The 22,993-nt window shown below is 42.1% G+C and overlaps 1 protein-coding gene across 2 annotated transcripts in view; it reads left to right on the forward strand.

Moving 5' to 3' along the window:
- The window catches only part of LOC112241805 (transmembrane protein 198-B), a 76,013-nt gene extending 58,727 nt beyond the window's left edge, over positions 1-17,286 (forward strand). For both annotated transcript variants that reach the window (XM_042307022.1, XM_042307023.1), the window contains exons 3-7: positions 1,962-2,197; positions 5,237-5,430; positions 7,059-7,204; positions 13,963-14,258; positions 16,886-17,286. In XM_042307022.1, coding sequence (XP_042162956.1) covers positions 1,962-2,197; positions 5,237-5,430; positions 7,059-7,204; positions 13,963-14,258; positions 16,886-17,041 — 1,028 coding nt within the window. In that variant the 3' untranslated portion in view covers positions 17,042-17,286. The remainder of the gene's footprint in view (positions 1-1,961; positions 2,198-5,236; positions 5,431-7,058; positions 7,205-13,962; positions 14,259-16,885) is intronic.
- Positions 17,287-22,993: the final 5,707 nt, after the last annotated feature.

The raw sequence follows: 22,993 nt of genomic DNA on the forward strand, positions 1-22,993 counted from the left end.
GTGTGTCTGTGTGGATGTGTGTCTGTGTGGGTGTGTCTGTGTGCGGGTGTGTGTCTGTGTGGGTGTGTGTCTGTGTGGGTGTGTGTCTGTGTGGGTGTGTGTGTGTCTGTGTGGGTGTGTGGGTGTGTGTCTGTGTGGGTGTTTGTCTGTGTGTGTCTGTGTGGGTGTTTGTCTGTGTGGGTGTGTGTCTGTGTGGGTGTGTGGATGTGTCTGTGTGGGTGTGTGTCTGTGTGTCTGTGTGCAGGTGTGTCTGTGTGGGTGTGTGTGTCTGTGGGTGTGTGTGTCTGTGTGGGTGTGTCTGTGTGGGTGTGTGTCTGTGTGGGTGTGTGTCTGTGTGGGTGTGTGTCTGTGTGCGGGTGTGTGTCTGTGTGCGGGTGTGTGTATGTGTGGATGTGTGTCTGTGTGCGGGTGTTTGTCTGTGTGGGTGTGTGTCTGTGTGGGTGTGTGTCTCTGTGGGTGTGTGTGTCTGTGTGGGTGTGTGTCTGTGTGGGTGTGTTTTTGTCTGTGTGGGTGTGTTTGTGTCTGTGTGGGTGTGTGGGTGTGTGTCTGTGTGGGTGTGTCTGTGTGGGTGTGTGTCTGTGTGGGTGTGTGGATGTGTGTCTGTGCGGGTGTGTGTCTGTGTGGGTGTGTGTCTGTGTGTGGATGTGTGTCTGTGTGCGGGTGTTTGTCTGTGTGGGTGTGTGTCTGTGTGTGTCTGTGTGGGTGTGTCTGTGTGTGTGTGTGTGTGTGTGTGTCTGTGTGGGGGTTTGTCTGTGTGGGTGTGTTTCTGTGGGTGTGTGTCTGTGTGCGGGTGTGTGTCTGTGTGCGGGTGTGTGTCTGTGTGGGTGTGTGTCTGTGTGGGTGTGTGTCTGTGTGGATGTGTGTCTGTGCGGGTGTGTGTCTCTGTGGGTGTGTGTCTCTGTGGGTGTGTGTCTGTGTGGGTGTGTGTCTGTGTGGGTGTGTGTGTGTCTGTGTGGGTGTGTGTCTCTGTGGGTGGGTGTGTGTCTGTGTGGGTGTGTGTCTGTGTGGGTGTGTTTGTGTCTGTGTGGGTGTGTGGGTGTGTGTCTGTGTGGGTGTGTGTCTGTGTGGGTGTGTGTCTGTGTGGGTGTGTGTCTGTGTGCGGGTGTTTGTCTGTGTGGGTGTGTGTCTCTGCTTCAAGTCAGTGATATTCTCTAACCTCTCTCCTGTCTGGCCTGCAGGCTCTAATCCAGGGATGGGCAATTTTGATGGGAGTGGGGGGAGAGCAATGTTATAACTAATTTCTTGCAATGCTACACATTTTGCCATAGGCTGGAGAGAAATATTTGCAATGTTTGCAGTATGAAATCTGAGTGACACTGACTAACAAAATCAAATGGGTTTGGGGGGCCCCGGGCCAGTAATTCAGCCATGTTAACAAGTTTAATAGCTGGCACCGAAACTAATTTAGCAATCTAAAATATGTTAGCTGTTTATGTCTGTCTGTCTGTCTGTCTGTCTGTCTGTCTGTCTGTCTGTCTGTCTGTCTGTCTGTCTGTCTGTTCATCTGTCTGTCTGTTCATCTGTCTGTCTGTTCATCTGTCTGTCTGTCTGTCTGTTTGTCTGTCTGCCTGTCTGTTCATCTGTCTGTCTGTCTGTCTGTCTGTCTGTCTGTCTTTTCGTCTGTCTGTCTGTTTGTCTGTCTGCCTGTCTGTTCGTCTGTCTGTCTGTCTGTCTGTCTGTCTGTCTGTCTGTCTGTCTGTCTGTCCTTCAGACTCTAACATGTCTGTCTGTCCTTCAGGCTCTAACTTCTCTCCTGTCTGTCTGTGTTGCAGTCTCTAACCAGTCTGTCTGTCTGTCTGTCTGTCTGTCTGTCTGTCTGTCTGTCTGTCTGTCTGTCTGTCTGTCTGTCTGTCTGTCTGTCTGTCTGTCTGTCTGTCTGTCTGCCCTTCAGGCTCTCCTCTCATCTCCTCTCCTTCTCGCAGGCTTTAACCTGTCTCTCTCTCTCCTCTTCTCCTCTCCAGGTTACCGTTGCTTCAAGGCGGTGATGTTCCTAACAGGCTTGATGTTTGGCTCCGTCATCATCTTTCTGCTGTGTTATAAGGAGCGTGTTCTGGACACCCAGCTGAGTGTGGAGGCCTCGGTGGGCATCGGCCTGGGCATCGGTACCCTCTGTGGCCTGGTCACCATGCTGGTGCGCTCTGTTGGACTATACATGGTGGGGCTACTGCTGGGACTACTGCTGGGCATCGCCTCACTGGTAAATAAGAGAATACTGTCTTTATCTGTGTGTGTGTGGGGGGGAGTTGTGTGTTTGTTGTGTGTGTGTTTTGTTTAAGTCTGGGAGAAAATTAACACGTTTATTTTTGAACGTAATTCCCCTTTAGTTGCACATCTAGGAGAATGTCTAATGTCTTCTAGGAATGTCTAATGTCTTCTAGCGAGTGAGGAATGTCTAATGTCTTCTAGAGGAATGTCTAATGTCTTCTAGCGAGTGAGGAATGTCTAATATGCTCGTCTAGCGAGTGAGGAATGTCTAATGTGCTCGTCTAGCGAGTGAGGAATGTCTAATGTGCTCGTCTAGCGAGTGAGGAATGTCTAATGTGCTTGTCTAGCGAGTGAGGAATGTCTAATGTCTTCTAGCGAGTGAGGAATGTCTAATGTCTTCTAGCGAGTGAGGAATGTCTAATGTGCTCGTCTAGCGAGTGAGGAATGTCTAATGTGCTCGTCTAGCGAGTGAGGAATGTCTGTCTTCTAGCGAGTGAGGAATGTCTAATGTCTTCTAGCGAGTGAGGAATGTCTAATGTCTTCTAGCGGGTGAGGAATGTCTAATGTGCTCGTCTAGCGAGTGAGGAATGTCTAATATGCTCGTCTAGCGAGTGAGGAATGTCTAATGTGCTCGTCTAGCGAGTGAGGAATGTCTAATGTGCTCGTCTAGCGAGTGAGGAATGTCTAATGTCTTCTAGCGAGTGAGGAATGTCTAATGTCTTCTAGCGAGTGAGGAATGTCTAATGTCTTCTAGTGAGTGAGGAATGTCTAATGTCTTCTAGCGAGTGAGGAATGTCTAATGTCTTCTAGCGAGTGAGGAATGTCTAATGTCTTCTAGCGAGTGAGGAATGTCTAATGTCTTCTAGCGAGTGAGGAATGTCTAATGTCTTCTAGCGAGTGAGGAATGTCTAATGTCTTCTAGCGAGTGAGGAATGTCTAATGTGCTCGTCTAGCGAGTGAGGAATGTCTAATGTCTTCTAGCGAGTGAGGAATGTCTAATGTGCTCGTCTAGCGAGTGAGGAATGTCTAATGTCTTCTAGCGAGTGAGGAATGTCTAATGTCTTCTAGCGAGTGAGGAATGTCTAATGTCTTCTAGCGAGTGAGGAATGTCTAATGTGCTCGTCTAGCGAGTGAGGAATGTCTAATGTCTTCTAGCGAGTGAGGAATGTCTAATGTCTTCTAGCGGGTGAGGAATGTCTACTGTGCTCTACTAGCGAGTGAGGAATGTCTAATGTCTTCTAGCGAGTGAGGAATGTCTAATGTCTTCTAGCGAGTGAGGAATGTCTAATGTCTTCTAGCGAGTGAGGAATGTCTAATGTCTTCTAGCGGGTGAGGAATGTCTAATGTCTTCTAGCGGGTGAGGAATGTCTAATGTCTTCTAGCGAGTGAGGAATGTCTAATGTCTTCTAGCGAGTGAGGAATGTCTAATGTGCTCGTCTAGCGAGTGAGGAATGTCTAATGTCTTCTAGCGAGTGAGGAATGTCTAATGTCTTCTAGCGAGTGAGGAATGTCTAATGTCTTCTAGCGAGTGAGGAATGTCTAATGTCTTCTAGCGAGTGAGGAATGTCTACTGTTCTCTTCTAGCGGTGGTTCTGTACTGCTGCTGCTCATTTCATGGCAAGTTTGCAAATAATAAATAATAGATAGAAATGATATACTTCCTCATGATATACTTCCTCATGATATATACTTCCTCATGATATACTTCCTCATGATATATACTTCCTCATGATATACTTCCTCATGATATATACTTCCTCATGATATACTTCCTCATGATATACTTCCTCATGATATATACTTCCTCATGATATACTTCCTCATGATATATACTTCCTCATGATATATACTTCCTTATGATATACTTCCTCATGATATATACTTCATCATGATATATACTTCCTCATGATATACTTCCTCATGATATATACTTCATCATGATATATACTTCCTCATGATATACTTCCTCATGATATATACTTCCTCATGATATATACTTCCTCATGATATACTTCCTCATGATATATACTTCCTCATGATATATACTTCCTCATGATATATACTTCCTCATGATATACTTCCTCATGATATATACTTCCTCATGATATACTTCCTCATGATATACTTCCTCATGATATATACTTCCTCATGATATACTTCCTCATGATATATACTTCCTCATGATATACTTCCTCATGATATACTTCCTCATGATATATACTTCCTCATGATATACTTCCTCATGATATATACTTCCTCATGATATACTTCCTCATGATATATACTTCCTCATGATATACTTCCTTATGATATATACTGCCTCATGATATACTTCCTCATGATATACTTCCTCATGATATATACTTCCTCATGATATACTTCCTCATGATATATACTTCCTCATGATATACTTCCTCATGATATACTTCCTCATGATATATACTTCCTCATGATATACTTCCTCATGATATATACTTCCTCATGATATATACTTCCTCATGATATACTTGCTCATGATATACTTGCTCATGATATACTTGCTCATGATATACTTCCTCATGATATATACTTCCTCATGATATACTTCCTCATGATTTACTTGCTCATGATTTACTTGCTCATGATATACTTCCTCATGATATACTTCTGCCAGGTATGCCTACTTTGCAGTTAACATTTAATTGAGAAGGTTTTGGGGGAAGTATTTCTGTCAACCCACAAGACGGTTATGACATCAACTGGCTACACACATAGTGTGTAGCAAACGGACGCACCAGACCGAAACGCGCACACCAGACCGACAGTGCAATATTCCTGGAAATGAATAGTCAGATATTGTTTTAGGTTTGGCATTTTAAGCCAATAGAGGCTAGCCAGCAAAGTAGTGGGATAATATCAATGTTAGGTTGATTAGATAGTAGCTGGGAGATTGCATTGTCTGAGCTTGCGCTATCAAACCAAGAAATGTTTTCCTGATGTACTATATTGGCTATCTGAATAAACTCAACTTAACAGAAAGCTCTCCATTCAGGTGGTAATGGAGGAGTTCCACCACCCCCGTACGGTGTGGGTGCCCCTGGGGGTGTTGCTGGGGTCAGGCATGCTGTTCGCCGTCCTCACCCTCCAATGGCAGCGCTTCTTCACCACCCTCTCCACTGCTGTGTTCGGCTCGGCTGTCATCACCGTCACTGTGGACTACTTCATTGAACTGTTTGCCCTCGTCAGGTATATTAAAGACACATATATTATATATTACATATGATATGATATTACTGATACATATTATATATTACTGATACATATTATATATTAAATATGATATTATATATTACATATGATATTATATAATACATATGATATGATATTACTGATACATATTATATATTACATATCATATCATATATTAATATCATATTATATATTACAGATGCATATTATATATTACTGATACATATTATATATTACATATGATATTATATATTACATATGATATTATATATTACATATGATATGATATTACTGATACATATTATATATTACATATGATATGATATTACTGATACATATTATATATTACATATGATATTATATATTGCTGAGACATATTATATATTATATTGTATATTACATATGGTATTATATATTGCTGATACATATTATATATTATATTATATATTACATATGGTATTATATATTACTGATACATATTATATATTACATATGATATTACTGATACATATTATATATTACAATATGATATTATATATTACATATGATATTATATATTACTGATACATATTATATATTACAAATGATATGATATATTACCGATACATATTGTATATTACATATCATATTATATATTAATATCATATATATTTTCATATCATATTATATATTACTGATACATATTATATATTACTGATACATATTATATATTTTCATATCATATTATATATTACTGATACATATTATATATTACTGATACATATTATATATTTTCATATCATATTATATATTACTGATACATATTATATATTACATATCATATTATATATTACAGATACATATTATATATTACATATTATATATTACATATCATATTATATATTACAGATACATATTATATATTACATATCATATTATATATTACATATACATATTATATATTACGGATACATATTATATATTACTGATACAAATTATATATTACAGATACATATTATATATTACTGATGCATATTATATATTACTGATACATATTATATATTACTGATACATATTATATATTACTGATACATATTATATATTACAGATACAAATTATATATTACTGATACATATTATATATTACTGATACATATTATATATTACTGATACATATTATATATTACTGATACATATTATATATTACTGATACATATTATATATTACTGATACATATTATATATTACATATATTATATATTATTATATTTTTTATTATTATATTTTACATATGATATTACATATTACATATACATATTATATATTACTGATACATATTATATTTTATTATATTATATTTTACATATGATATTACATATTACAAATACATATTATATATTACTGATACATATTATATATTACTGATGCATATTATATAATACATTATATATTATTATATTTTTTATTATTATATTATTATATTTTACATATGATATTACATATTACATATGATATTATATATTGCAGATACATATTATATATTACTGATACATATTATATATTACATATCATATTATATATTATTACATTTTTTATTATATTATTATATTTTACAAATGATATTACATATAAATATTATATATTGCAGATACATATTTGAGAGGATCAAGGTGGCTCCACCCCGTCCTGTCTGCTGGTTCACCTGGGTCATCATGGGGGTGTGGCCTGTACTGGCATTGCTGGGGGTCCTCATCCAATGGAAGGTCACCGCCGAGGGATACTCACACACTGAGGGTACGTCTGAACCCTGACCTTTAACCCTAACAGAGGGATACTCACACACCAGCTCCGGTGGTCATTGTCATGCCAAGTTTGAATGTCGTCCTAGACATGATTAAGCCTAGTCCAAGACAATAAAAGAAAAGGCCCCAGGACAAGGCTGAAAGGGAAACTTTAAACATTTTGAACTTCATATTTATCCTCTCCAGCACCACCCCAACATCAACATATGTGAAAATGGTGCCATTTTGTAGATTTCTTTGGTTTTGTAATTAAAAAGATGGAACATGATGAGCTTTTCATCGTGTGATTTTAACCACTTATCTTCATCTAACTTTTTTACTCTAAAACATAGACACGCCCCATTTTCACATACACTAATACACTATATACAAAAGCATGTGTACTCCCCTTCAAATAAGTGGATTCGGCTATTTCAGCCACACCCATTGCTAACAGTTGTATAAAATCGAGCACACCGCCATGCAATCTCCACAGACAAACATTGACAGTAAAGTGGCCTTACGGACAGCTCATTGACTTTCAACGTGACACCGTCATAGGATGCCACCTTTCCAACAAGTCAGTTTGACAAATTTCTGTCCAGCTAGAGCTGTTATTGTGAAGTGGAAACGTCTAGGAGCAAAAACGGCTCAGCCATGAAGTGGTAGGCCACACAAGATCACAGAACGGGACCCCCGAGTGCTGAAGCGCGTGTCCCTTAAAAATCATCTGTCCTTGTTTGCAAAACTCACTACCGAGTTCCAAACTGCCTCTGGAAACAACGTCAGCACAAGAACTGTTAGTCAGGAGCTTCATAAAATGGGTTTCCATTTGCCGAGCAGCCGCACACAAGCCTAAGATCACCATGCGCAATGCCAAGCATTGGCTGGAGTGGTGTAAAGCTTGTCGCCATTGGACTCTGGAGCAGTGGAAATGCGTTCTCTGGAGTGATGAATCACACTTTACTATCTGGCAATCTGACGGACGAATCTGAGTTTGGCGGATGCCAGGGTAACGCTACCTGCCTGTATGCATAGTGCCAACTGTAAAGTTTGGTGGAGGAGGAATAATGGCCTGGTGTTGTTTTTTATGGTTCGCGCTAGGCCCCTTAGTTCCAGTGACGGGAAATCTGAACACTACAGCATACCATGACATTCTAGACGATTCTGTGCTCCCAAATTTGTGGCAACAGTTTGGGGAAGGCCCTTTCCTGTTTCAGCATGACAATGCACCCGTGCTCAAAGCGAGGTCTATACAGAAATGGTTTGTCGAGGTCGGTGTGGAAGAACTTAACTGGCCTGCACAGAGCCCTAATCTCAACCCCATCGAACACCTCTGGGATGAATTGGAATGCCGACTGCGAGCCAGGCTTAATCTCCCAACATCAGTGCCCAACCTCACCAATGCTCTTGTTGCTGAACGGAAGAAAGTCCCTGCAGCAATGTTCCAGCATCTAGTGGAAATCCTTCCCAGAAGAGTGGAGGCCGTTATAGCAGCAATGTTCCAACATCTAGTGGAAATCCTTCCCAGAAGAGTGGAGGCCGTTATAGCAGCAATGTTCCAACATCTAGTGGAAAGCCTTCCCAGAAGAGTGGAGGCTGTTAAAGCAACAATGTTCCAATATCTAGTGGAAAGCCTTCCCAGAAGAGTGGAGGCTGTTAAAGCAACAATGTTCCAATATCTAGTGGAAAGCCTTCCCAGAAGAGTGGAGGCTGTTATAGCAGCAATGTTCCATCATCTAGTGGAAAGCCTTCCCAGAAGAGTGGAGGCAGTTAGGGGGACCAACTCCATATTAATGCCCATGATTTTTGAGAATGAGATGTTTGTCATGCAGGTGTCCACATACTTTTGGTCACATAGTGTATGTTGATGTTTGGGGTGGTAATGGAAGTGATGAATGTGATGATTAACATTTAAGAAATATCCCTTTCATCAGGTTCTACCCGGCGTATAGTGTGGTAGGAGGTAGTCTATATACCACCACAGAATCAGTGGTTTCAGAGAACCACAGTTTTTTACCATTTACCATATTGATGCATTGACAAAAAGTCACACATCTAATGTGATAAAGCTGTGAAAATGTGATGGCTTGTGATCAAAAGCAAAAAAAGGGAGGGAAAGAAGCTTTGGAGGTGGTGTGGTTCTGATCCGGTGGTTGTCATAGTAACAGCCTGGTAACATGGTGCCCCCCCCTTCTACCCTTGCTCCCTAGTCCCCCTGGGTTAAAATATGTTGATTACTGAGCTTGAAGGGTGTCAGGGGATAGGAAGATGGAGGGGGAGAGAGAGGTGAGAGGGTGAGTGGAGGCAGGGAGAGGATGGCGGGAGGCAGGGTGGAGGACAAGAGAGGGTAGGGGGCAGACAGAGGGTAGGGGGTAGAGAGAGGGTAGGGGGCAGAGAGAGGGTAGGGGGCAGAGAGAGGGTAGGGGGCAGAGAGAGGGTAGGGGGGCAGAGAGAGGGTAGGGGGCAGAGAGAGGGTAGGGGGTAGAGAGAGAGGGTAGGGGTAGAGAGAGGGTAGGGGGTAGAGAGAGGGTAGGGGGCAGAGAGAGGGTAGGGAGGGGAAATCCATTAAGTGGATACGCTAACAGATGTTGCCTCTACCTCTCTGACAGATGCTGTCTAGGCACACAAAAAAAGAGAGATCCCCAGGTGTGACACAAATTATCCTGCTACTGCTGCTGGTAATGAACAGGGAACAGTATTATTAAATTAAATCAAATCAAATGTTATTGGTCACAAAGACATGGTTAGCAGATATTAATGTGAGTGTAGTGAAATGCTTGTGCTTCTAGTTCCGACCATGCAGTAATATCTAACAAGTAATAAAACCTAACAATTTCACAACAACTACCTTATACACATAAGTGTAAAGGAATTAGTAAGAATATGTACATAGGAACAGGAAACAGTATTATTAGTCCTGCTGATGATAATGAACAGGAAACAGTATTATTAGTCCTGCTGCTGCTGATAATGAACAGGAAACAGTATTATTAGTCCTGCTTCTGGAAAATGAACAGGAAACAGTATTATTAGTCCTGCTGCTGGTAATGAACAGGAAACACTATTATTAGTCCTGCTGCTGGTAATGAACAGGAAACAGTATTATTAGTCCTGCTGCTGGTACTGAACAGGAAACAGTATTATTAGTCCTGCTGCTGCTGATAATGGACAGGAAACAGTGTTATTCGTCCTGCTGCTGATAATGAACAGGAAACAGTATTATTAGTCCTGCTGATGATAATGAACAGGAAACAGTATTATTAGTCCTGCTGCTGGTACTGAACAGGAAACAGTATTATTAGTCCTGCTGCTGCTGATAATGACCAGGAAACAGTATTATTAGTCCTGCTGCTGCTGATAATGAACAGGAAACAGTATTATTAGTCCTGCTGCCTGTAATGACCAGGAAACAGTATTATTAGTCCTGCTGCTGGTAATGAACAGGAAACAGTATTATTCGTCCTGCTGCTGGTAATGAACAGGAAACAGTATTATTAGTCCTGCTGCTGCTGATAATGAACAGGAAACAGTATTACTAGTCCTGCTGCTGCTGATAATGAACAGGAAACAGTATTATTCGTCCTGCTGCTGGTAATGAACAGGAAACAGTATTATTCGTCCTGCTGCTGCTGGTAAATGAACAGGAAACAGTATTATTAGTCCTGCTGCTGGTAATGAACTTGAAACAGTATTATTCGTCCTGCTGCTGCTGGTAATGAACAGGAAACAGTATTATTACTAGTCCTGCTGCTGCTGGTAATGAACAGGAAACAGGATTATTAGTCCTGCTGCTGGTAATGAACAGGAAACAGTATTATTAGTCCTGCTGATGATAATGAACAGGAAACAGTATTATTAGTCCTGCTGCTGGTACTGAACAGGAAACAGTATTATTAGTCCTGCTGCTGGTAATGAACAGGAAACAGTATTATTAGTCCTGCTGATGATAATGAACAGGAAACAGTATTATTAGTCCTGCTGCTGCTGATAATGAACAGGAAACATTATTATTAGTCCTGCTGCTGATAATGAACAGGAAACAGTATTATTAGTCCTGCTGCTGCTGATAATGAACAGAAAACAATATTATTAGTCCTGCTGCTGGTAATGAAGAGGAAACTCTATTATTAGTCCTGCTGCTGGTAATGAACAGGAAACAGTATTATTAGTCCTGCTGCTGGTAATGAACAAGAAACATTATTATTAGTCCTGCTGCTGGTACTGAACAGGAAACAGTATTATTAGTCCTGCTGCTGCTGATAATGACCAGGAAACAGTATTATTAGTCCTGCTGCTGCTGATAATGAACAGGAAACAGTATTATTAGTCCTGCTGCTGCTGATAATGAACAGGAAACAGTATTATTAGTCCTGCTGCTGCTGATAATGAACAGGAAACAGTATTATTAGTCCTGCTGCTGGTAATGAACAGGAAACACTATTGTTAGTCCTGCTGCTGCTGGTAATGAACAGGAAACAGTATTATTAGTCCTGCTGCTGGTACTGAACAGGAAACAGTATTATTCGTCCTGCTGCTGGTACTGAACAGGAAACAGTATTATTAGTCCTGCTGCTGGTAATGAACAGGAAACAGTATTATTAGTCCTGCTGCTGGTACTGAACAGGAAACAGTATTATTAGCCCTGCTGCTGGTAATGAACAGGAAACAGTATTATTAGTCCTGCTGCTGCTGATAATGAACAGGAAACAGTATTATTAGTCCTGCTGCCTGTAATGACCAGGAAACAGTATTATTAGTCCTGCTGCTGGTAATGAACAGGAAACAGTATTATTAGTCCTGCTGCTGGTAATGAACAGGAAACAGTATTATTAGTCCTGCTGCTGCTGATAATGAACAGGAAACAGTATTACTAGTCCTGCTGCTGCTGATAATGAACAGGAAACAGTATTATTCGTCCTGCTGCTGGTAATGAACAGGAAACAGTATTATTCGTCCTGCTGCTGCTGGTAAATGAACAGGAAACAGTATTATTAGTCCTGCTGCTGGTAATGAACTTGAAACAGTATTATTCGTCCTGCTGCTGCTGGTAATGAACAGGAAACAGTATTATTACTAGTCCTGCTGCTGCTGGTAATGAACAGGAAACAGGATTATTAGTCCTGCTGCTGGTAATGAACAGGAAACAGTATTATTAGTCCTGCTGATGATAATGAACAGGAAACAGTATTATTCGTCCTGCTGCTGGTACTGAACAGGAAACAGTATTATTAGTCCTGCTGCTGGTAATGAACAGGAAACAGTATTATTAGTCCTGCTGATGATAATGAACAGGAAACAGTATTATTAGTCCTGCTGCTGCTGATAATGAACAGGAAACATTATTATTAGTCCTGCTGCTGATAATGAACAGGAAACAGTATTATTAGTCCTGCTGCTGCTGATAATGAACAGAAAACAATATTATTAGTCCTGCTGCTGGTAATGAAGAGGAAACTCTATTATTAGTCCTGCTGCTGGTAATGAACAGGAAACAGTATTATTAGTCCTGCTGCTGGTAATGAACAAGAAACATTATTATTAGTCCTGCTGCTGATAATGAACAGGAAACACTATTATTAGTCCTGCTGCTGCTGATAATGAACAGGAAACAGTATTATTAGTCCTGCTGCTGCTGATAATGAACAGGAAACAGTATTATTAGTCCTGCTGCTGCTGATAATGAACAGGAAACAGTATTATTAGTCCTGCTGCTGGTAATGAACAGGAAACACTATTATTAGTCCTGCTGCTGGTAATGAACAGGAAACACTATTATTAGTCCTGCTGCTGCTGGTAATGAACAGGAAACAGTATTATTAGTCCTGCTGCTGGTACTGAACAGGAAACAGTATTATTAGTCCTGCTGCTGCTGATAATGAACAGGAAACAGTGTTATCCGTCCTGCTGCTGGTAATGAACAGGAAACAGTATTATTCGTCCTGCTGCTGGTAATGAACAGGAAACAGTATTATTCGACCTGCTGCTGCTGGTAAATGAACAGGAAACAGTATTATTAGTCCTGCTGCTGGTAATGAACATGAAACAGTATTATTCGTCCTGCTGCTGCTGGTAATGAACAGGAAACAGTATTATTACTAGTCCTGCTGCTGCTGGTAATGAACAGGAAACAGTATTATTAGTCCTGCTGCTGGTAATGAACAGGAAACAGTATTATTCGTCCTGCTGCTGATAATGAACAGGAAACAGTATTATTCGTCCTGCTGCCTGCATAGGGGAGTGTCTTAACACATTTTAGGATTATCTTTGTGGAATCCCCGTTCTGAGTGTAGTTGTTTGAAATAGCACATGTTTGATGACAATGTTTGGAGCAGGCTCGTTCTCTCTATTTCTCTTTCTCACCCTGTTTTGTTTCTCATTGTCTCTTATCCTATCCTACTGTCTCTCTCTTTCCCTCCCTTTGTCTACCCCTCTCCACTCTCACTATCTATTTCCCTCCCCCTCTTTCTCTCATCCTCTCCTTCTCTCTCCCTCCCTCTGTCTCCCCTCTCCACTCTCACTCTATCTATTTCCCTCCCCCTCTTTCTCTCATCCTCTCCTTCTCTCTCCCTCCCCCTCTGTTCTCTCCTCTCATTCTCTCTCTCTCCCCCTCTTTTCTCTCGTCCACTCCTGCTCTCTCTCCCTCCCTCTTTTCACTCATCCTCTCCTGCTCTCTCTCCCTCCCCCTCTTCTCTCTCCTCTCTCCTCTCCTGCTCTCTCTCCCTCCCCCTCTTCTCTCTCCTCTCGTCCTCTCCTGCTCTCTCTCTCCAGTTGTTCTCAGTCGACAGCAGCGGAGGGTCCAGTTGATGAGGATCCACCAGAAGGAAGAGAGGATGCAGAAAGAAGTGAGGAAGAAGAAGAAGAGACAGAAGCAACAAAAGCAGAAGCAGCCGGAGCAGCTCCAACATCAGCAGTACCACCGCCCTCCTCCACCTACCTACCCTCCTCCTACCGCCGCCACCACCGCCACCACCACCACCACAAACAAACCCCTCCTCCCTGAGCCTATCACCTACCACAGGAAACCAAACCCCATTCGACGCTTCGATGGGGACGTGCTGTCCCCTGTAAGACCCTCTTTCTTTCTCTGTCAGTGTGTCCCACTGTACTATGTTTGACCTCGCCGTCTATTGTTATCTCCAAGGTTTTGGCATCCGCCTTAGAAATGGTTAGAAAGAATAAGATGAAGCTCCGGTAATATGGATAACTATTGAAAGATAGCCCGATACGCTTTTTTCTACATTGTAATGGACACGGTGCAACCTTCTGTGGGTAGGCTGCTGGCAGGCTTCGGCTGCGGTACAGCAGAGCCAAGTCAGCCGGTTGTCATGGTTGGAATAAGATGAAGCTCCGGTAATATGGTTGTCCATCACTGGGGAAGTTAAATGATAGGCTACAATGACTTTGTTTATGATTATGCACATCACAAATTAAATGTAACTATTCATTTCTTTAATTTTCTTTTCTGGATGCCTTTTTATTATCTGGATAGACACAACAGTAAACCAATCAACACGTGAGACCAATCAACGCGTTAGACCAATCAACACGTTAGACCAATCAACGCGTTAGACCAATCAATGCGTGAGACCAATCAACACGTTAGACCAATCAACGCGTTAGACCAATCAATGCGTGAGACCAATCAACACGTTAGACCAATCAATGCGTGAGACCAATCAACACGTTAGACCAATCAATGCGTGAGACCAATCAACACCAATCAACACGTTAGACCAATCAACACGTTAGACCAATCAACACGTTAGACCAATCAACACGTTAGACCAATCAACACGTTAGACCAATCAACACGTTAGACCAATCCAATCAACACGTTAGACCAATCAACACGTTAGACCAATCAACACGTTAGACCAATCAACAAATCAACACGTTAGACCAATCAACGTCCAATCAACACGTTAGACCAATCAACACGTGAGACCAATCAACACGTGAGACCAATCAACACGTTAGACCAATCAACACGTGAGACCAATCAACACGTGAGACCAATCAACACGTGAGACCAATCAACACGTGAGACCAATCAACACGTTAGACCAATCAACACGTGAGACCAATCAACGCGTTAGACCAATCAACACGTGAGACCAATCAACACGTGAGACCAATCAACACGTGAGACCAATCAACGCGTTAGACCAATCAACACGTGAGACCAATCAACACGTGAGACCAATCAACACGTTAGACCAATCAACACGTTAGACCAATCAAAACGTTAGACCAATCAAAACGTTAGACCAATTAAAGCAGTGTAACTGTGTACAGTGTCTCAGACCCCCTGGATTTATATACATTTTATTATGTTACAAAGTAGGATTAACAACAAGGATTTCAACAATCTACACAAAATCCCTCATAATGTCAAAGTGGATTATTCTTTTTTTATAAATATAAAATGTCTAATGAGTAATTGTACATTGTATTGTATTCTATTACACCCTCTTAACATATCTCACATATCCCTTGGCCAAAATTGGTTTCATCTGCCATTAGTACCCCCCCGCCAAATGGACAACTAAAATAAAAACTATTTTATTGTGGAGATCAGCCCAATGATACCGTGCAGTGCCTCCTTGAGAACCCCGGCCCTATATAGTGCACTACTATGTGTCCTGGTCAACAGTAGTGCACTACTATGGGTCCTGGTCAACAGTAGTGCACTACTATGTGTCCTGGTCAACAGTAGTGCACTACTATGGGTCCTGGTCAACAGTAGTACACTACTATGGGTCCTGGTCAACAGTAGTGCCCTATTATGGGTCCTGGTCAACAGTAGTACACTACTATGGGTCCTGGTCAACAGTAGTACCCTACTATGGGTCCTGGTCAACAATAGTGCACTACTATGGGTCCTGGTCAACAGTAGTGCACTACTATGGGTCCTGGTCAACAGTAGTGCTCTACTATGGGTCCTGGTCAACAGTAGTGCTCTACTTTGGGTCCTGGTCAACAGTAGTGCTCTACTATGGGTCCTGGTCAACAGTAGTGCACTACTATGGGTCCTGGTCAACAGTAGTGCACTACTATGGGTCCTGGTCAACAGTAGTGCACTACTATGGGTCCTGGTCAACAGTAGTGCACTACTATGGGTCCTGGTCAACAGTAGTGCACTACTATGGGTCCTGGTCAATAGTACTGGGTCCTGGTCACTGCACTACTATGGGTCCTGGTCAACAGTAGTGCACTACTATGGGTCAACAGTAGTGCTCTACTATGGGTCCTGGTCAACAGTAGTGCTCAGTAGTGTGCTCTACTATGGGTCCTGGTCAACAGTAGTGCACTACTATGGGTCCTGTCAACAGTAGTGCACTACTATGGGTCCTGGTCAACAGTAGTGGACTACTATGGGTCCTGGTCAACAGTAGTGCTCTACTATGGGTCCTGGTCAACAGTAGTGCTCTACTATGGGTCCTGGTCAACAGTAGTGCTCTACTTTGGGTCCTGGTCAACACTATATAGAAAATACGGTACCTTTTTGGACGCAACCACGTCTATGACTGCCTCACTACAGATGTAGGATCTTAATTTGACCTATAGTGTCACAGCAAAATAATCTTCATCTGTCTTCATCACTGTCTTGTGTCTTGTGTCTCTGGACATCTGGAGTAATCGTTTACTCTCTCCCTCTACCCTCTCCTTCTCCCTCCCCTTCCCTCCTCAGAGTTACATCGCTAGTTTCCGGGACAGACAGGTGGACAGACGGGATTACCCTCACCACGGCAGGCCGATCGCCAGGCACCACATGGCTGACCGTGACTACGACTGTGGATCCCAAGTACCCCTGACCGCCCCCAATGGACCGGCTGTACGAGTTTGACATTGACAATAACCTTTATATCCCGTGACAGTGCTCCTACAGGTTTGGAGTGGTACTGTTTGTCCTTTTCCTTGTCCAGTGAAGGTCTCCAGTGTCCAGATTGAATGTTAATCTCTGGATTAATGTAATCTGAGGTGGATATCAGAAGGTTAATGTCACCCGTCCCCTTCTCTTTTCTTTTACCCTGAAGCAAATCAGTGTCCAGACTGAGATTGACCTTTGAACCCTGGACTGACTTATTCTAAGGGGGGTGTATAGAAATGGAAGGCTTTTGATGTCTTCCGTTGTCCTCTCTTCCATTCCGTCCTTTAGTCTGTGGTTTACATGGGCCGTGGAACATATAAACCCTGCTGTGGTTCCCTTCGTCTCAGCTCTTAAAAGACATCTATTTTTGGAGCGTTACAATTTCCCCTGAACATGTAAAGGGTCTTAAAGGTGTGGAAGGACATTTTAACATTACCAGAAAGACATCAACTTCCCTGGAAATATGTCACAGTTGAACAGTTGAAATACCGTTTTTTTTTTCTCCTACTGTGTGATATGTGGGCTAGTGTTAATGTGTTGTGTGTCTAATATCATTGTACTGTGTCTGTGTGTGTGTGTCTACTGCCCACAGTCCATTATTAGCCCTGCACTAAGTCTCTTTTAATCTGCTCATCTTCAACGTGGCTAAGAGATGTTACCTTTAAATCTACTGTATTATTCAAAGAAGCCTGCTATGGCTTCGATGTTGCCTTTACTGGCCTTGTGGGGGAGATGGAGTAGAAATCACCTGCTATTTCTCTCCTCCCCCTTCTCCTCTCTCCTCTCCCCTCCTCTCCCCCTTCTCCCCTTCTCCTCTTCTCTCCCCCTAATCTCCCCCTTCTCCCCCCCCCTCCTCTCCCCCTTCTTCTCTCCTCTTCCCTCCTCTCCCCCTTCTCCTCCCCTCTCCCCTCCTCTCCCCCTCTCCTCTCATCCTCTCCCCCTTCTCCCCCCCTCTCCCTCCTCTCCCCTTCTCCTCCCCTCTCCCCTCCTCTCCCCCTTCTCCTCTCCCCTCCTCTCCCCCTTCTCCTCTGCTCTCCCCTTCTCTTTTCTTCTCCTCCCCTCCCCCTTCTATTCTCCTCCCTCCCCCCCTTCTCCTTTCCTCTCCTACTCTCCCCCTTCTCCTCCCCTCCCCCTTCTATTCTCCTCCCCCTCCCCTTCTCCTTTCCTCTTCTACTCTCCCCCTTCTCCTCCCCTCCCCCCTTCTCCTTTCCTCTTCTACTCTCCCCCTTGTCCCCCCTCCCCTTCTCCTTTCCTCCCTCTCTCCCCCTTCCCCCCCCTCTCCCTCCCTCCCCTCCCCTCCTCCTCCCCTCCTCCTCCTCATCCCCTCTTCTCTTCTGTCGTTGTAATGTATTTACCCCTACAGTCCTCTGAAACTGCAGTACAATAAGAAAATAACATCACACGTCCATTAGACACATTTTGTGCTGCGAGGGAAAACAAGGACTGTTAAGAGTCCATGTGGGGATATTATAGAGCATGTGATAATGTCTCCCTCTGTGTCTGGTACAGCACTATATCAGGTACAGCAAATGAAGGGGTGGAGCTCATTTCAACGTCAACATGAAGGGGAGGAGCTCATTTCAACTCCTACATGAAGGGGAGGAGCTCATTTCAACGTCTACATGAAGGGGAGGAGCTCATTTCAACTTCTACATGAAGGGGAGGAGCTCATTTCAACATCTACATGAAGGGGAGGAGCTCATTTCAACTCCTACATGAAGGGGGGCTCATTTCATCGTCCACATGAAGGGTGGGGGGCTCATTTCATTGTCCACATGAAGGGGGGTGGGGGGCTCATTTCATCGTCCACATGAAGGGGAGGGGCTCATTTCATCGTCCACATGAAGGGGAGGAGCTCATTTCAACTTCTACATGAAGGGGAGGAGCTCATTTCAACATCTACATGAAGGGGAGGAGCTCATTTCAACTCCTACATGAAGGGGGGCTCATTTCATCGTCCACATGAAGGGGGGTGGGGGGCTCATTTCATCATCCACATGAAGGGGAGGGGCTCATTTCATCGTCCACATGAAGGGGGGCTCATTTCAACTCCTACATGAAGGGGGGCTCATTTCATCGTCCATATGAATGGGGGCTCATTTCATCATCCACATGAAGGGTGGGGTGGGGGCTCATTTCATCGTCCACATGAAGGGGGGCTCATTTCATCATCCACATGAAGGGGGGCTCATTTCATCATCCACATGAAGGGGGGCTCATTTCATCGTCCACATGAAGGGTGGGGGGCTCATTTCATCGTCCACATGAAGGGTGGGGGGCTCATTTCAACGTCCACATGAAGGGTGGGGGCTCATTTCATCGTCCACATGAAGGGTGGGGGGCTCATTTCATCGTCCACATGAAGGGTGGGGGGCTCATTTCATCGTCCACATGAAGGGTGGGGGGCTCATTTCATCGTCCACATGAAGGGTGGGGGGCTCATTTCATCGTCCACATGAAGGGTGGGGGGCTCATTTCATTGTCCACATGAAGGGTGGGGGGGCTCATTTCATCGTCCACATGAAGGGTGGGGGGCTCATTTCATCGTCCACATGAAGGGTGGGGGGGCTCATTTCATCGTCCACATGAAGGGTGGGGGGCTCATTTCATCGTCCACATGAAGGGTGGCTCATTTCATCGTCCACATGAAGGGGGGGGGCTCATTTCATCGTCCACATGAAGGGGGGGGCTCATTTCATCGTCCACATGAAGGGGGGCTCATTTCATCGTCCACATGAAGGGTGGGGGGCTCATTTCATCGTCCACATGAAGGGTGGGGGGGGCTCATTTCATCGTCCACATGACTGTACTGAAATCTTTCCCTCCACACTGTTCTTTCCTGTGATCGAGTGTGAAATGGTCTTTTGTGTTGGTGGTTAGTAAGATGTGACTGAATACATACAGGAGCTAACAAAGACAAGATTATATATATATATAATAGTGTCCTGAGGATTATTTCTGAACAGGGATCCATCGCCTGTGTTGTTTTTGTGAGTTTTTATATTCCACGTAACAGACGTTTTTATCCAAAGTGGTGGAAGCGTGAATACGTTTTACGTATTGGTGGCCCCAGCGGGAATCAAACCCATGACCTTAGGTATCGGAGCCGCTGAGCCGCACACAGGGATGCTGTGTTGTGTTTATTACAGATATTACTAATGTGTTGTACATATTATTAAATGAGCAGACGTCAATAGATGTTTTGGGGGCAGGGTTCAATGGAGGCGTTCTTCCTGTTTCTTCCCCAGGAGAAAGATTCCTGAACGTGACTTCATCTCGGTTGTTGGGGTTGGGGGGTGGGGGGTGAACACAGCGCTATGAGTGAAGGACCAGACATTGGGGAGTTACTTTGACTCTATCCTCCTTTTGGGTTTTTTTGTTACATAGTGAATAAGGGCTTGAGGGTTTTGGAACAGTTTTCTCTTCCTGTTGTTATGTGACCGTCAAAATCCTTTTTAATGTCTTTGTAAATACTGTACATGTTTTTGATTGTTGTGTTTATATATATATATATATTATGTTGTGTGTTCTTGATAATTATTGTCAGAATTAGTAGTTTAATTGATTTAATGCTCTGATTTATCCTTTTCTATAAGTATAATTACATACTGTATGTTGGCCGCGATTCAAGGAGTATACTATAACAGATTGAAAAAAAAAAAAAAAAAAAAAGGGGCATTTTACGCGGACATTTTCAGAGGTTTTACCATGAATACGCTCACCGCTAAAGTCCCTGGGAAAAATGTCTGGCTGTAGAGCGCCGCTGCTGCTCTTTATTGGCTAGGCCGACATGATTATATGAGTTGTACTTTTCTCTTATGTACTGACTAGTCAGCTGTGGGTTTCCATGGCTGATTTTCAAATGATACACTATTCCCTATATAGGGGCACTACTTTTGATCGAGGCCCATAGTGCATTACTTTTGAATTAGGGCTCATTTGGCCTATGTTACGGTTTTCCTCCGTCCAAAGAGAGTCGGACCAAGATGCAGCGTGGTTAATACGATACATGTTTAATGATGAATAAACACGACAATACAAAAACAACAAACGGAATGCGAAAACCTATACAGCCTATCTGGTGACGACTAACACAGAGACAGGAACAATCACCCACGAAACACTCAAACAATATGGCTGCCTAAATATGGTTCCCAATCAGAGACAACGAGAATCACCTGCCTCTGATTGAGAACCGCCTCAGGCAACCATAGACTCTCCTAGAACACCCCACTAAGCTACAATCCCAAAACCTACGAAAAACCCCCATACATAAACACACCACAAAATAAACCCATGTCACACCCTGGCCTGACCAAATAAATATATAAAACACAAAATACTAAGACCAGGGTGTGACAGCCTATAGGGCTCTGGTCAAAAGTAATGCACTATACTAAGGGAATAGGTTGCCATTTGGGATGTAATGCATGAGTTAAAGATCTGATTAAATCATTTCTGATAAGTACCTTACTGGGATTGTTTTCAATCAAAAAGATACAAAATGAAAGAAAACTTGCTCCTTAGCAAAGAGCAATTTCTCAAGTAAGAATTTTGCTAGGATTGTCTGGGAGTGGTCTGAGTGGGGAGGGGAAAACTGAAAACTAGCTGTTATTGGCAGAGAGGTTTGGAACTCTCTTTCTTATTGGTCTATTCACTCATTTACCGTGATGTCACCAGGCAGGCCAAAAGTCCATCCAAAAACAGTCAGATATTTGATGTGGTCTCTTCAAACAGCTCTTACGCTAAAAGGGCATTATCGTCATTAAAACAATAATTCACAGTATTGTTCCAACCTCACTAGTGCGTAAATTATATATAAAACACAAGGTAAATCACATTTTTGACTGCACTGGGCCTTTAAAAGCATTATTCTGTCATGTGTGTAAAGGGGGCGTTAAACAAAAGATCTGAGTCTTGTAGCTTTGTTATTGTTGTTAATATTCAAATTATTATTGAGCATGTATTTGTATGAACCTGGATATGATAAATATTGTGATTCCAAAGATGTTGACTACGCTATTTATTACTGCAATTTGTCTATTATTTCAACTAATTACAGTAACTACTGTACATATTCTACAATAACAACATGAATATATATATATAGTAATTTACAGTAACTACTGTACATATTCTGCAGTAACAACATGAATATATATATATAGTAATTTACAGTAACTATTATACATATTCTACAGTAACAACAATATATATATAGGCATTCACAGTAACTACTATACATATTCTACAGTAACAACATGAATATATATAGTACTTTACAGTAACTACTGTACATATTCTACAGTAACAACGTGAATGTATATATAGTAATTTACAGTAACTACTGTACATATTCTACAGTAACAACATGAATATATATTGTAATTTACAGTAACTACTGTACATATTCTACAGTAACAACATGAATATATATCATAATTTACAGTAACTACTCTACATATTCTACAGTAACAACATGAATATATATCATAATTTACAGTAACTACTATACATATTCTACAGTAACAACATGAATGTATATATAGTAATTTACAGTAACTACTCTACATATTCTACAGTAACAACATGAATATATATATATAGTAATTTGCAGTGACTACTATACATATTCTGCAGTCATCAAGGCTTCTTGAAGTGCACGGCTTGTATATATTAGATCAGTGGTCCACTGGTTTTGCTTCTGGACCCAAATCGAGCCGGGTTGTCTCAGTCGCGTCCGAATATCCACACCGCGAATACGGTTTAAGACCACAAAATCAACCACATCCACTAAAGCTTATAATGAAAATACTGTGATTTGAAGATAAAAAACAAATTCAGAGATAAAACTTACAAAAAAAAAGAATGTGGTTCATTATCATCTTTGCAGTTCAGACTGGAGTATTTAAAAACAGGCACTTTTTC

Source organism: Oncorhynchus tshawytscha, linkage group LG26 (assembly GCF_018296145.1).
Source record: "Oncorhynchus tshawytscha isolate Ot180627B linkage group LG26, Otsh_v2.0, whole genome shotgun sequence".
In the NCBI taxonomy this organism is placed as follows: Eukaryota; Metazoa; Chordata; class Actinopteri; order Salmoniformes; family Salmonidae; genus Oncorhynchus; species Oncorhynchus tshawytscha.